We start from the raw sequence: 15,067 nt of genomic DNA, 5'->3' as shown, positions 1-15,067 counted from the left end.
ACAACACCTTAAATTGCTATTAAAATGTAAATGACCATAGACAATATCATGTAGGGAAGGCAACAGAATGTTGAACCAAATGAAAAAAACCCACTCACAGTGGTGTCCACATTGTCCTGCTCATGGATGGTGTCCCCTGCAGGACTCTCGACAGAGACCTCATGAGGGGGAGGAACATTGGCAGCTGCATCTGAGTTTGAAAGAGAACAGTGTTATTTTGTTTGGGTTAGTTTGTTGTTCTTCTTTTTCTATATACCCACAGAAGCAGTTCAGCAAGCATAAACCAATAGTCAAATTTGATTCCTGTTTCCATCATCATGACAGCAAAAGCATAGGAGACACATGGAAAGCCTGAGGAAAAGTATCAAATACACCAATCACTATAAGATGCTGACATTCTGCTAAGCAGATGTATTTTTGGAAACATGAACTTAGGTGCAGCAAAATCAGCACAGAACTAATTTCTTGAGTAGGATTTTCATGATTCATGAAATAACAAAATGTCAGCACATAACATGATCTCCAGATTACAAATGGCATTAGAGAGGTGTGAAAATTCAGAGCTCTTTCTGAAATCCAAACACATGAATTCCTCAAATTTCTGGTAATTCAGAATCAGCCTTAACAGCAGTTAGATAAAAACTGACCTCTCAGTGTGGTAACATCAGCATCCAAAGGTGGAGTAGGAGTCCCACTAGAAAAAAACAAATCAGAAATTGAAGCTGGATATGGTAAGAGAAATGTAGTTTTTTATATTTCTGTGATTCTGATACTACACCAAGGAGCACATGTGCAGAAGAAATTTTTCATGGTACCACTTTTCTCACACTTTCATAAAAATTAGGCTAAGTGTTATTTCAGTCATATTTTGCAACTTAGATTTTGGGTCACTTGCATCCTACAACACATCATGTGCATCTCTAGGTTGCCAAGTCTCTTATATCCCAAATGACCTGGAGTCCCATACAAAATACATTTTGCCTTCTAGTTCTGTAAAGAAAGCAAATGCAAAGAAATAAACGACAAAGATAACTGATAATACCCTATAAACTACTCAGTTTTTAAAATCCTCCTCCAGTGCACTAAAACACCATACCTGCACTGAAATCACTGCAAGAAGATGGGTTCTTTCCATAATTAATTTTACTCTGCTTATTTGGAAATCTTTGAAACACACCAGTTTCCAAACCCAGTTATGGAATTCACACACACATATAAAACGATGCTGGGCCAAATGTGAAAAAAAGAAAAATTACATGAAGACTGTCAGCCTGAAGAAAAATGAACAGCTTTGACAACTCTTACAGTAAACTCAAGCTGCCTGGAGCCAATTCTGTAAGCCTGGAGCAACTGTCAAGTTACCAAGAGTGGGAGACATGCTCTGACAAAAACAAGTCTTTCCTGGATTAAGGGAAAATTATTTTTTGAGTTTGCCGTATTATTAATATATAGAGCACAAGCAGTAAGACTGGAGGTTTAACCGCTGGGGAGAAACTGAACATGACCATTACTGAAGTTAGGGTATTGAGATATTTCTCTCATTTCTAAAGGATCTCCTTTTTTATTGGTGATCATACTTGTGCCATGAAACACTCATTGCAGCAAGTATATGCAGCAATATATGCAATGTCAGCCATGCTTCCTGGCCTTGCCAGGTTTGTTTTGTGATTCACATACTCTACCACTGGTCTTGCAGGATAGGTCCATCCTATCCTCAAGCAAAGCTCTACTCAAATTTGCTATCTTGCCTCCTTCAGGCTGTATAGTCAGTCTTTGCATTACCCCAAAAAAGGCTTCCAGCACCAGCCAGAGAACCAGACTCACAGTTACACTCTGCAGATACCAGAGCACCAGCAAATGATCAGAGACCACAGTTTCACTGAGTTAACGTCTGAAACCCTTTCTCTCTCTGCCCCTCACATAAGGCTTATGTGCCAATAAACACACCTGAAGGCAAACCTGATGAACTTTCTATTTGAATCAAGAATCTTTTCACCCATCCTTTCCCAGAAGGCATAGTCAATCCTCCACAAAATAATTAACTATACCAAAACATAGTTCAGGGAATGTTAAACTGACAGGGTGAGATCTCCACAACAATTCTAAAATACTAACAAAAAGTAAAAATTTCCACATGAAAGAATAAGAAAATACTTATTCAAGAATTAAAACAGTACCTTCATGTAATTTTTTGCACAAATAAAATCAATTAACTCCATGCAAGCTTTGAAGTGTAGTTGTGCCTGCTTCCATCTCATGGACACTGGTACCTTTTTTCAGCCAGCAAAATGCAAGACTGCTTCTGAGTTTGCCAATTCTTTGGCAAACTCAGTAAATCTTCAAATCATTTCCAAAACTGGAAAATTTTACTAAAAAGTGTAATTTAGACAAGATAGCCTCTCTTAAGGATATTTTCTTGAGAATGCTGGTTATGTTTTGGAGGGATTTAGTTTCTTTACTCCTTTGTCATCTTAGAACTGCAATAAAAACTATTGCTTAATTATTACTTGGTCTGATGAAACATTTTCCAATTAAGTTCACCTAACTTCAAGATGCCTCTTTTACCAGTTTCAATAGGAAGGATAATACATTTATAACAGAGTGTCACCAAATTACAGCATCAGAGCATTTTTGTGCTTCATGTTCAGTGTTCAGAAGCAAGAATGGCTCTACTTTTCAGAAGAGGTGAACCAATTTGGGATTTTATTTCTTACAAACTGTTCGGTGTAACTAGGGTCAAAATAGAAACTCATCAAAAGGAAAGCAATGAATAGTAAAAGCTCTGCTACAGGATTTTTAATGTTCTGGTCCATTCAAACCTATACCTAGCCACTAGCTGATTCTTGTATCCACCTCCTTTTCTAAAGAAGAGGGCAACAAGACACACGATTTGCTGTGGGAAGCCCTGATGCCAACCTGAGACTCGTGGGACTTGCTCCAGGTGGCCACAGATTGGTGCCCAGTATCCTTTGAGGGGCCTCCAGGCACTGCTGACCTCCAGCTACTGCCCCACAAGGCACAGGTCACCCATGCATCCCACATTGTCCCTGCCAGCATTCTGCACACTTGTGCTGCAACTCAGGATATCTTAAAAGGACCAAAATTACTGTTTGACTGACTGAGCACCAAGCTCTGGGGTGGGTTGGCCTTGGCCAAGGGCCAAACACCCATCCAGCCACTCTCTCACTCCCTCCAGCTCCATAAGACAGGGGAGGAAATACAATGAAAAGCTTCTTGGTTGAAATAAAGCCAGGAAGACCACTCACCAATTACTTCCATGGGAAAATCAGACTCAGCTTAGGGAAAACTAATTTATTGCATGTTTAAGTACATTTGAGTATTGAGAAGCAGACAAACATTAAGACACCACTTTTTCTTAACCCTTTCCCAGGCTTATCTTCACTCCTCTACCCAGTGCATGCTCCTTCAGGAAAGGTCTGCTTGCACCGGCTCTGCTTCCCAGCTGCGAGGGAATACATGATTTGCCATTGTGCAGTGCCTTTGGCCTTGGCATTCCCCACACCACCGTTTCTCATTCCTTTTGCTCCCTCTTTCTCTCCCTGTGCCATGTTTTTGCCCTTGCTCACACAGGCTTTCTCTGAGCTGCCACTGCCCCCCTTGTAGGGCTCAGCCCTGCCTATCAAAGCTGTTAGAACCACCCCAGAGCAGCCCCAGACCCACCCAGACAGGAGCCCCCTGAACTAAGCTGCTTGAGTTTTTAAAGGAAAAATCCTCAAAGTAGACAAGAAACCCCAAACAAAATGCTGTGGCATTTATCACACTTTCAAAAGAGGAGCAGTTTACAAATTGAAAGGCCTAATATCTTTCTCAATTCCTTCTTCTAGGTCAGATTACTGGTCATAGACACATCAAAGTGAAGTTCTCCAAGTTTCAAAAGTCCAAGAGGACTTTCTTTGTCACTGACCCAACAAATGGCAGCTCTCCAACAGGGTGCTTCTGTCACAAGCATCACCTTAGGCACTGGTTTAGCCACATGGTGACAACCACAGCCCAAGCCAGGCCTTGGGGCAGCCAGGAGAGTGCTAAAAGGTGAGGTGAGAGTAAGGCCAGTGTTAAGGGGAGAGGTAAGGTTGTGTAGCAAACAGACCTTAAGCAACAACAGACCACACTCTTTGTCAAGACCAGGTAATATATTCTTACCTGCGCTGAGGGGCTTTTAAATACAAGCCCTCAGGAGCTACCAAATTTTCTGACAGAATTCCACTGCACAGCTGGCTGAAAATTAAAAACCAAGCGCTCAAACATCACCTACTAAAATCCTAATAAATCTAATCAAACCAGCCAAACACCAAATTTGGTCAAATGATCAGCTACCACTTTTTTTCAAGAGGACAAAAATATAGTTTTAAGGACCTTATGCTGTAACCAAGCTCACTTTATGCACAACATTGGCTTTTCATTACCTTACCAGAATGATGAAGTTTGCTTTCTTTTTGCCTTCTACTTCCCCTTAACATTTTTCAAATGCCTACTTTATTGATCACCTAAAAATGCATCAATTGTACTGAGCACCTCTAATGAAGTCACTCAAAATGCACATGGCTATGCAGATACTGGATTGTCTGAACACATCACTTCTCAAGGTAAACAAAGATTCAAATTCACGCTCACTTACACCACTTAAAATATACAGGATTTTTTATGGTTTTGCCCCAGGATTAATCCAAGGCCCACACTTGATTTTTAATTCTACCTACACAAGCAAGCCACTCCAGGTAGAAGGACTGTATTCCAACAGGAATTTATCGTGAATTTGAGACACAGACACATGAAATGTAATTTCCATTGTCCTACCTGCATGAATGATTCCCTGGATCATCTTGGCTGAGCAGTAAGCAAAATACAAAAACATACACGTATGTATGGAGAGGCAGGAAGGAATCATGGACAAGCAGATGTCTAAGCACCAGAACAAACAACACTGCACTTGTGTTTCCTTGCAGAAACAAGCAGTTTCAGATCACACAGCTCTGTTAGACACCAGGATCTGGGCAGGTGTAAGGCAAGATCCATAAGGGCCTAGGAAGCTGATCTGAAGCAAACAGTGCTTATGGACAGCCTATACATATTAATGCAGCAATCACACCTCACAAACACAGCCTACATTCCTCTTTTTGTCAAGGCCCGTGGTATGTACTTCTGTGTGACATCAGTCATGTCAGGAGAAGACATGACAAGTTCCAGTCCACCAAAGCATAAACAGAGTTCCACTGACTCATAGGCCTGAACTGGTTCTTTATGTGCAGCCGTACTGTGTTATGAAGGAGAACCAACACTCTGGACCTGTCAAATGGGCCATCAGTGATACCATTTCACAGCTCCCCGTGAAGTTCTATGAAAGTATTAGTTAGATTTTTCTCTACATTTCTCTTCAAAGTTTAAGACAAACTCAACTCTGTGGTTGAAGATAGTAACATCAGATTTGTACCACATGTTCTGGACATCCACCAGTTTATCCATTATTTATAAGATTGTTGGTCAGTTTGAATGTTCTAAAGTCTAACTGGCTATGTCAAGCTTTTCTTTCTCTTGAACAATATTACTTCAATTCTCAAGTTGCACAAAGGTGAGAAAAATTTGTCTGATTTTCTCATTTTTAAATATTTCAAGCACACAGTGTTGAACCAACTAGCACGGAATTTAAGAAGTATTTTTATACAATTTCAGAATGCAAGACAAAGCCTTGTATTCAGATTCTCTTACTTTTAAAATTTATATGCATTTATCTTAATTTTCATTTAGGTAGTTCTCAAATTTTAATCTCTCTTGGTTCGAATTAAAACAGGACAAACCTTTCTTACTTGCTACCAGACAGTAGGGAGCACAAAAGAAAATATACAACCGAAAAGGAACAGTGTGGAGCTCTTCACAGGTGGGAAAGCTGTGCACATGATAAGAAAATGACTAAATGAGGAATATCACTGCCAAGTCCACATGCAAACTGTAGAGAAACTCAGGTAGGTTTCTATATCACTGCAGGCAGAACTGCTGAACTGATGAAATTATCCCAGCACAGAAGACAAAGCCTTACTCTTTCATGAAGAACATTTAAATAAATAGTACAAAAGCCAAATTGATACATCATCATCCATTGTTACCACCGCTGATAAAATATGGATTCCAGATTTGCCAAGGCAGAGAACATGGACAGAACACAGGAGGTCTGGACAAGATTTACTGCAACTAATTTCAGTGAGGTTAGAATCAGCAAGTACCATCAGAAAGGAGAGGTGCCTCTACATATTTCACTTTACATTAAAAAATGCTCCTGAAGAAGTGAAAAAGTAGTGTGTTCTATTCCTCCTTTTCAACTATCCTATCCTCTTTATCTTTTCATCAGTATGCTGTTGTGCATACAGCACTCAAGGCTATGACATAAAACTCTTGTTTTCCACTGCAGCAATTTTGTGCTACATCTTTGCTTGCAGCAAATTCTCAAGATCTGGCTTTTGATCCCCCAGGAATCAGACAAAAGAACTATCCTATTGTCAAGAGACAGACTCCAGTATTAAGAGACAGAACTTCATTGTGTGAAGTGCCAGTGGCCTACTGAATAAAGCATCAGCTGATGTAGTGCTCTGCCAATTCCACCTGGGGCAAAAACTCTACAATGTCCACTGTGCTGCTGTGTACACATGCAGATCATGTCCTTTATGTTTCTTTTCCTTTTGAGGCTTTCTCCTTAGTTTAATCCCTCAGTTCCTGAAAGGCCAGGCTAGCTGGGCATTTAACCTATGTGACTGCATGCTCTAAACCTTATGGGAACAAACCTCCGTCCCGCTGTTACGCCACTGTCAGTAATGCCGGATTGGGAGTTATTCCAGGAACTAAACCACAAGAGCTCAAGGCACCTTTCCATAGGCTGCTTTAAAACAATTCCAGCATTTAACTAGATGAAGTCAGCTTTTTCCAGCTAGAGGGAGACACTATATTGACATCTAGGTAGGATTGTATGAGTTGTATTAAAATACTCAAGTCACAGCTTTGATTCTACAGCTGTTTACAGCTTTCAGCCAAGTTTTTATTTGATTTAGAGAGGTAGTATAGTTAAAATGACTAACAGATATCAAGGGCCTGTCTTCCATTCCAGACCAACCCCAAATTAAGGAATAGTTTCAAAGAAAAAAAAATGTTTCACAGAAAAAAAGAGATTGGTCGAAGCTTGTGGAATAGTTTCTTGTGTGAAGGCTATGGTTTAGAACCTATGGCAAAATTTCTCTTGTTCTTATCAGTGGGAAAACAGACGGAGAAATATGCCCAGTGCCAGGCCTCCAAAGTGAAATAGCTGCTTCTGCACAGTCATCAGAGACACTGGATCTCACCACAGGACACATCAGAGACTTCAGCTAGACCCTCACTTCAAAGCCCCATCTGGAGAAGCCTGCTCTTCCCTGGCAGTGTGGGAATCTCACCTGAATATCTCATCTAGATACTGAGGACATTTATGTCCTCCCTCAAGACAAGACCAGAACAGTCGTCCATTCTGACACAAGAGACACAGCTGGGTGACAATGCTCAGGTCCTGGCATTGCCCTGCACTGAACCAGCTTGGTCAGCAGGTGAGAACAGCAGTGCCCAGGAGAGGGTAGAACTGCACTCACTTTTCTTTTCTGTAGGAAGGACTTGACACTTGATTTACCATCCTGCACCTTAGAGGCTGATGGTCATCCTGGGTTGGGTACTTATGCAAATGTCTTACAGAATATTTTTAGAAGAACATTTATTCTGATCTTTACTGGGAGGTGTGGGTAATTTTTCAGGGAATAACACTGGCTGTTGGCAGTATTGAGATGGGACAAGACATCTGGAGTTAGCTATCTTCTACCCATGACAGAAAATGATGGCTTTGTTGTTTATAGGACTCTGGTTTACAAACTTCACATCTTAAGCCGTAAATGCTCTAAGATGTCCAGAATGGTCTTAGAGTAAGTTTGGATTTTATAATGTAAAAATTATTTCTACTAATTTCTCCTGATGTTCCATTACCCAGGGCAAGTCTATCTGTTTCTGTCACTGCTTCACCCTCTATCACCCTCCTTCTGCTATAAAACACTACAATTTCCAAGCACAAGACAAACAACAAATCATACAGGAAAAGATACATTAAACCCAAAATTTAAACTGGCAATAAGAAAGATCCCAACCTGAAGCTATAAACAACCTGAAGCAATACATACTGAAATAAAAGCAGGGTATTTTTGAGACAGATGCAACACAGCCCCACGGTGAACTGAGTTTGGCAAAGTTTGCCAGTTGTCTACTGGAGCCCCTTTAATGTTGCCATGAAACACTTCATAAGATGGTTTTTGGACAAGTACAACATTTATCACTCTGATCCACCTTTCAATCAAAAGCTGGTCTTTTTGCACTGTTCCTTTGCTTAGCCCAGTACTTGCAGACTCTAGATGCATTGACTCGTATTCCTCTCATGTATCCCTACATTTACTAGATTTCCTGAATGATCACACAGAGGGATGCAGTAGGTTTTCAAACTCAAACTTCTTAAGAACAGATAGACACTACCCAGCTGACCTAGAGACTTCAGGGAGTGCTCTTGACAAAGCAGCACTCAGCTCCACAGGACAGAGAGAAACCAACCTTTTAGGAAACACATTTGCCATTATCATCTTACATTATTAATTTTAACTTATGCTGTGGTTATGAAATCACAATGATGATACCTAATTTGAGAAGTTGTGGGCTTTTCTAAGAAGTCTGTTAAATCATTACTCTTCCTGGTATTTTAATTACTCACATTCAGCATAGCTTTATGTGTCCTGTAAAGCAGAGAATTGAACCTGCCAGTTTTTCAGAGGAGTTCAGCACCAGATAGTCTGGGTTTGAATTACCCTAAAAATAACAGCTTAGATTAAGTTCTGAGTAGCAATGGAGCAATAATAATTTGAACTTGTTTTCAGTTCAATAAAAGACATGACAATAACAGGTCCAGTTCAGGTTTGCTTTGCTACAAAGATGCCACAAATCAGTTTTCAGTTTTATTGCCTTGTTAAAAGTGTGAGGAGCCCAAACAGCCAGTTCCCTTGTAACTGTTTATGGAATACATCTTTTGAAAGTCTTTCAAAATAGCATTTCAAAACATTCCATTTTCTTTTTTTGTTTTTGTAATGATGACCAGGACTACCTGAAAGCCTTTGGGAAAGATTTTCGAGAACCAGAACACTAACACAAGTAACTATGGGCACACCTCTTTCCCAGAATAGATTTCCCCCACTAAACCTCTTCAGGTAAATAGCCTGGGTCTGTGCCTGACAGCCAACAAGGTGATGACACACTTAAGCAGAAGTACAAGCCTCAGATTGGCTGAGATATTTTGAGCATGCCAAGCATGCCAGGACAGAGGTTCACATGCAAGAACCACCAGATTTCTCCACCACACTTTTCTAAACATATTTTGCACAAAGGTGAATGCTGTCCATCTTCAGTACACCAATCAATGCCAGCAGCAGCAAGAACCAGAGAAAGGATCTACCACTAGCCTTTAGAAAGGGAAAATTACTTACCCACATGACCAATCAGCACAGGAACTGGCAAAAAAAAAGAGAGAAAATGTTACAAAATGTCATACCTTGGCCCTGTTGTTATCTCCAGAGAGAATAAAATGCAAGGAGAACACAGATACTCACCTGCCCATTGCTTCCTTTGTATAGGCCAGTTTCTGGAAAACAAAAACAAATCCTAAATATATTTGAGTAATATAAATGAAATTTGAGTAATATAGATGAAATGCAGTTTATACCACTTTATTTCCTTCTGCATGCTGAAATAATTCTAGTCTCCGTACTGTCATTTGCTAAGTTCAAAATTTATTGACAAAGTCCCTGTTGAAAAGGAAATATGTCTGACTTTTCCAAAATACAACTGAAACTCGACATCAGACAGTGCAAAGAGCATTAGGTTTGTCAGAGGTGCTCTACATTTCCTACAGTGCTCTGCAGGTACAACAATCTCCCATGTTAGAGGATGCCAACAATAAGAAGCTTTTAAGCAAGCAGTCTTCAGAAATTCAGTATTACTTCTGCTAATTGTCTATAGATTTGAAAGCATCTTTCCAAAGTAAAGCTACAGCTTAAAGTACCACAGCAGGATAATTAAAGTCAATTAATAATGACTTTGTTTATGGCTACACAAGTGGCAAGGATGCTGTTTTTTCATGTGTCGGTGTAAAAAGGCTAAGGGCTACACAGCTCATATTTTTTTCATCAAAATTCTCAGGGTATTAGTGCCATTAGTTCTAGAGGCAAGTCAGAGATGCTTCTGTGAGGAAGACCACAAGAAATGGAGGAAATCCTGAGAAATAATGCTGTATCCTGCTGCTGTACCAATGTAAAGAGAATATCAAATACTTACAGAAAATTAATGTCCATCCGCAAAATTCCTGCTTCTCTGCTTTAGGGGGTCAAAAAGGGATTGTTTGGTGAACTGCTTATTGGGCTGGTTTTCTTGGTATAATCAATGCAGGTATATTTTTCAGTAAAAACAACAGGAGGTGAATCAACTCAAGTATCTCCTTTGTAATTAAATTAAAATTAGCTTTGAACATACTATTTTCACTTTGCAAACTTCTCTGAAATACACCCATATGCATTCAGTGACCTAAGGACTGTCACTCTAAGCCATCCTGATGGTTCTTCTTGTGAAGGAAGGTTGAAAAGGCAAAAGAGACTTTTTGAGCAGGTTAGCCTGCTCACTCTCTTCACCTGTATTTTCCTGTGCTTCTAGGAGAGGGAAGAAATTCAGCTGTTACTGATTTGGAGCCATGTCAGTGAGTAGCCTTCTCTTTTTTCTAGAGCATGAGGGCATTGTGATCACAGCTAGAACAGCAGACAGCCTGGACATCAGCCCCAGCAGGGCTTGCCAAAATACTAATTTCAGTCAACTTGCCTTTCAGCATGTTCTTTGACCCACAGTTATTACACAACTCCATTTAATGAAGCATTTGGTGATTCTTTAGTATGAAAAACTAAGACACAGCAAGACTAGTTTTAAGGGGCAAACAAAGAAACCAGGTAATCAACAGTGGGAACTAACTTGGGGTCACCACAGCTGTGTTGGACTTTGGGTAGTTTTATTAAGGGCTCATTATGCTGATCTACACAGTGCCTGTATATTCACTCTCAGTGCACTGGCATCTACAAGGAATCAATCTAGAGATTGATTCCCTCTCTACAAGGTTTTGGAAACTTATCTGTAAGTAGTAGCTCAGTAAAAAGTGTTTTTTCATTAGAAAAGGAGATGTTCTTCCACACTCAACCAGCCAGGACAATTTGTCGGCGCTACTAAAACCGACCCCAGGTATTAGAGGGCCTCACACATCTTTTCAATACCTAGTGCTGGTCTGTACCCAGCACTTTACTCACTGCTCCTCAAAGGCCCCTGAGACCAGAGCTCAGTGCAGTCCTGACTTCTAGAGAAGGGAAGAGGGACACCCCAGTGAGGGGTGCCTGGGCCAAAACTCTGTTGCAGGACAGCCTGAGGAGCTGGTGGCTCCCAAGTTCCCTGAGTCTGAGTCCCTGGAGTTAACAAATGTATCTTACTATTTCTAAGTCACTTATTTAATAAATTATAAGGAGAGCTTATAAGAACCAAACCTGAAATGTTAAATTATTATTTTAATGGCCAAAGTCTAGAATAAGAAACACAACACAGTCTCCACATCCACATTTTTAATAAGGCATCAAATTACTTAATTCTCATATAATTTCATAGTAAACTAGCACCCCCTATTGCAATAGTCTGTAGTGTGACTCTTCCTCTCTCTCTATTATTCAGTTTGCTTTCTAGCCTGGGGTGGGGGCAAGTGATGACATATTTGAACTCCATGGTAAACATCACCTTTTCCCCCTAATTAGAAGCCAAGGACTCTAGGGTTCTAATACTGGCTTGTTAATCATTTAGGACAGAATAGCCTTTGCCAAAACACCTCACCTCTCTGACTCAGTTCCTTTATTAAGATGGAGGTAGAAATTGACCTACTGCACACAGACTGCAAATATTATTTAATGTCTTCACCCTTTCAACACTTGAAGTGATCTATAAATAGTTCTCCATAACAGCAGCAGCCACACCAAAGCTAAGGGGAGCTTTTATTCACTGAAGCTAGCTCTGTCAGGTGCTTTGTACAAAATTAGTTCTCTCGAAGTGAGACCTTCCTGACATTATTATACCAATTTTCCTGATGCTGGAAGCTGAGTTTTGTGTCCGTTGCTCTGGTGCTCGCCTTCCTCAACAGTTATTTTACATAATGGAAAGTTACCATTAATTAATACAAATACATTAAACACAGGCTACAACAATGCAGCAAATCACATGTACCAACCAGATGAGCTTCTGTCAACTCATGATCTGCAGAAAAGCAATTATATAGGACATTCTTGCCTGATCCTAAGAGACTATCGTTATGCACAGAAGACAAAATATCCTGAGGGCAATCCCAGGCAGGAGAAAAAGGCAAAGGAAATGTCAAGGAGATGTGAAATAATCCTGTATTAATTAATTCCATCTGTGTAGTACTGTACAAAGCATATTTGATTTAATCCACCAATACACCTCATTTACAACAGGAAAGTAATACCAAGAAATGATTCTCTATCTGCCTGTCCCAATTCCCCACCACGGTGCATGGCAGAGCCATGCTGTCATGAAGGCAAGGCCACAGCACTGGGAATGATTCAAGGAAATGAGGACAGTGGCCAGAACTGAAGCTATAGAGAAAGGCCAGAATACAGAGCAGTGCTTTGAGGAACATCCCTGACAGGGTAGGTACAAATACTGTCTACAGTGAGTTAGAGAAATAGCAGGAGCAGCTTAGTGGAACAGATATTATTTCAACTATGTGCAACTTGAACATTAAATATATATATATATAGATATAGATATATGGCAAAGGGTTTTCTTTTTAAACTAGAGGAGGCTAAAACTTGAAATGCAAAGAATGAAAGTTAAGAGAACAGTAAGGGCATGGATAAGAAAAGGGGTGAAGGAAATCTGAGACTATGGCTGAAAGGAGGGCAACTGGAATTTTTTTCTTTTTGCATGCATAGGAGGGGATGGGGGATGTGAAAGAGCAGATATGAACTGCTTTTTTCCAGATTTAGAAGAAGCTAAACGAGGTGCTCTATGCAAAGCAAACAATGTCAAGAACTGGAAAGAGTGGTTAGAACATTTAATTAAACAGAGAAAGACAATGGTTAGCACAGAAGGTCACACAACAGGGGAAGATGAGACAGCAGAAGAGATCTTCCACAGGAACCTGAGGAATACAAAATAATCTGCCTTTGTGAAGTATTCAAATAGCAGCACTGGGAGTAAGTGGTTGCAAATAATTCGTATCATTGGGATGCTCCATCCCACCTTCAAATATGGCCCTCAGAATTCAGAAAATGAGGCAAAATCACTCATTTTACATTGCTAAGTACCCGTTTCAATGTGCTAAGAGGTGTTTTGTTAGCCATCCATTCAGGCATCCTCAGGCAGGGTTGCCTTCTTGCCTGTCACCCTAATCTGTCACTGAGCACTTTGTGATGCCAACACTGAAGATAGAGCTGCTCATGGAAAGTCAATACTACACAAAAGTACTGCTGAGTCAACACCTTGAAGGGTTTGTATCTTGTCCCAGGAATTTCTCAAGTTGCTCTTTTGGTAGGCTAGCACCTCCCATCACAGTTTTGGGGATTCCTGGGGAAATTGCCTTTTGATTCTCAGAGAAAGCTGTGCCACAAACTCCTTTCCACGCTAAATCTCAGCTTAACTCTTGGCTCTCAAACCCAGAGTGGGCAGAGCACATATTTCCCTCTCACCAGCAACCAAAAAAATCTCACAGACCTGCTTCCTTTGGAAAGGATTCATAACCTAGTTGCTGTTGTCCCATCTGCCCAACGCTGCCAGAGACACTTTGTTAAAGATGTGGGGTTGTACAGGAGCCCTCAGCAGGTATGGTTGAGAATCTGCTCAACAGATGAAGCTGCATGGGTTCCTTTAAGGCTTCATTTCTCATAAGAGCTTTTCTCAACATCTGTTGTCATTGTAGATTGTGATCAGACCTGTAAGCAACTGCAGCTCCTTAAAACTTTATTTTCTGAAATTTGATTGAAATCTGAGGAAATTGAAATTACGATGTGTATTACATGCCCACATTGGAAATGCAGGATGCAGACAAAACTTGACACTGAAAGCCCTGCAGGATCAGGCTTTAAGCTGCTTTTTGCTATGGACTCAGGAAGGAGTCCTGTATGCCAGGTGTAAATTCTCCTGTGAGCAGCACAGGTTGTGCTGCTTTGGCAGCAGTGTTTCAATCTCATAGCAGGTCATCCATGGTTCTTGGGAAATCAATATTTACTTTTGCTTGCATTTCTCCTCACTTGGATTTTCCAAAAATTGTCTGGCACAAGTGGGAACATGGCTACAATCACATGGCAGAGTCAGGGCAAATTTGGCAATACTGGAATTCCAAACATATATATCTCAAAATATAGAATGGGATGAATGTTACATTCCATGAACTGAATACAGCTACACAGCAAGGAACACAATCCAAGTTAATTTATAGGAAGGAATATTTGCATGAAGAATTATACTGGAAAAAAACCCACCCTATGGATTGGAACTACCTTCTCCATTTGCATTTCAGTAAGGAATTGAAAAAATAGATCAGTTAACAATCTTGCAATTTGTAAATCTACTTAATATCCAAAGAAATTAATTGGGATAGTATTCTTTCTATGTAAGGTACTGTCAGTTAATATGATCACACAAATTAAAATGAAAATTCAAAGGGGGAAAAAAGATATTTAAAATATTTTTTTATGCTTGGCATGAATATATCCACCTGCTCATTCTGAAAATCTGGCAGGTGATCTGCTTAAAGCAACTCAGAATATATTCTGTATCAGCACATACAGAGCATGCATGTATATACAGATATTACAGGGAAACCCACAAAGGCAAACCTCACATCTCCAAGACAAAAAAAGAGGTATGAAAGCTGAGACAAGCTGGTCTAAGCTTCAACTGATATCCAGTAAGAAAG

General features: G+C 40.2%; 1 protein-coding gene across 1 annotated transcript in view; it reads right to left on the bottom strand.

Annotated features, from left to right (window-relative positions):
- The window catches only part of IMPG2 (interphotoreceptor matrix proteoglycan 2), a 53,516-nt gene that overhangs the window by 21,516 nt on the left and 16,933 nt on the right, over window positions 1–15,067 (bottom strand). The window contains exons 4-7 of the mRNA XM_030952462.1: window positions 9,666–9,697; window positions 9,543–9,566; window positions 648–700; window positions 99–190 (exon numbers count right to left, since the gene is read on the bottom strand). Coding sequence (XP_030808322.1) covers window positions 99–190; window positions 648–700; window positions 9,543–9,566; window positions 9,666–9,697 — 201 coding nt within the window. The remainder of the gene's footprint in view (window positions 1–98; window positions 191–647; window positions 701–9,542; window positions 9,567–9,665; window positions 9,698–15,067) is intronic.

This window comes from Camarhynchus parvulus, chromosome 1 (genome assembly GCF_901933205.1).
Source record: "Camarhynchus parvulus chromosome 1, STF_HiC, whole genome shotgun sequence".
Classification (NCBI taxonomy): domain Eukaryota; kingdom Metazoa; phylum Chordata; class Aves; order Passeriformes; family Thraupidae; genus Camarhynchus; species Camarhynchus parvulus.
The sequence above is the reverse complement of the archived record's forward strand: the minus strand, read 5'-3'. Positions and strand labels throughout refer to the sequence as shown.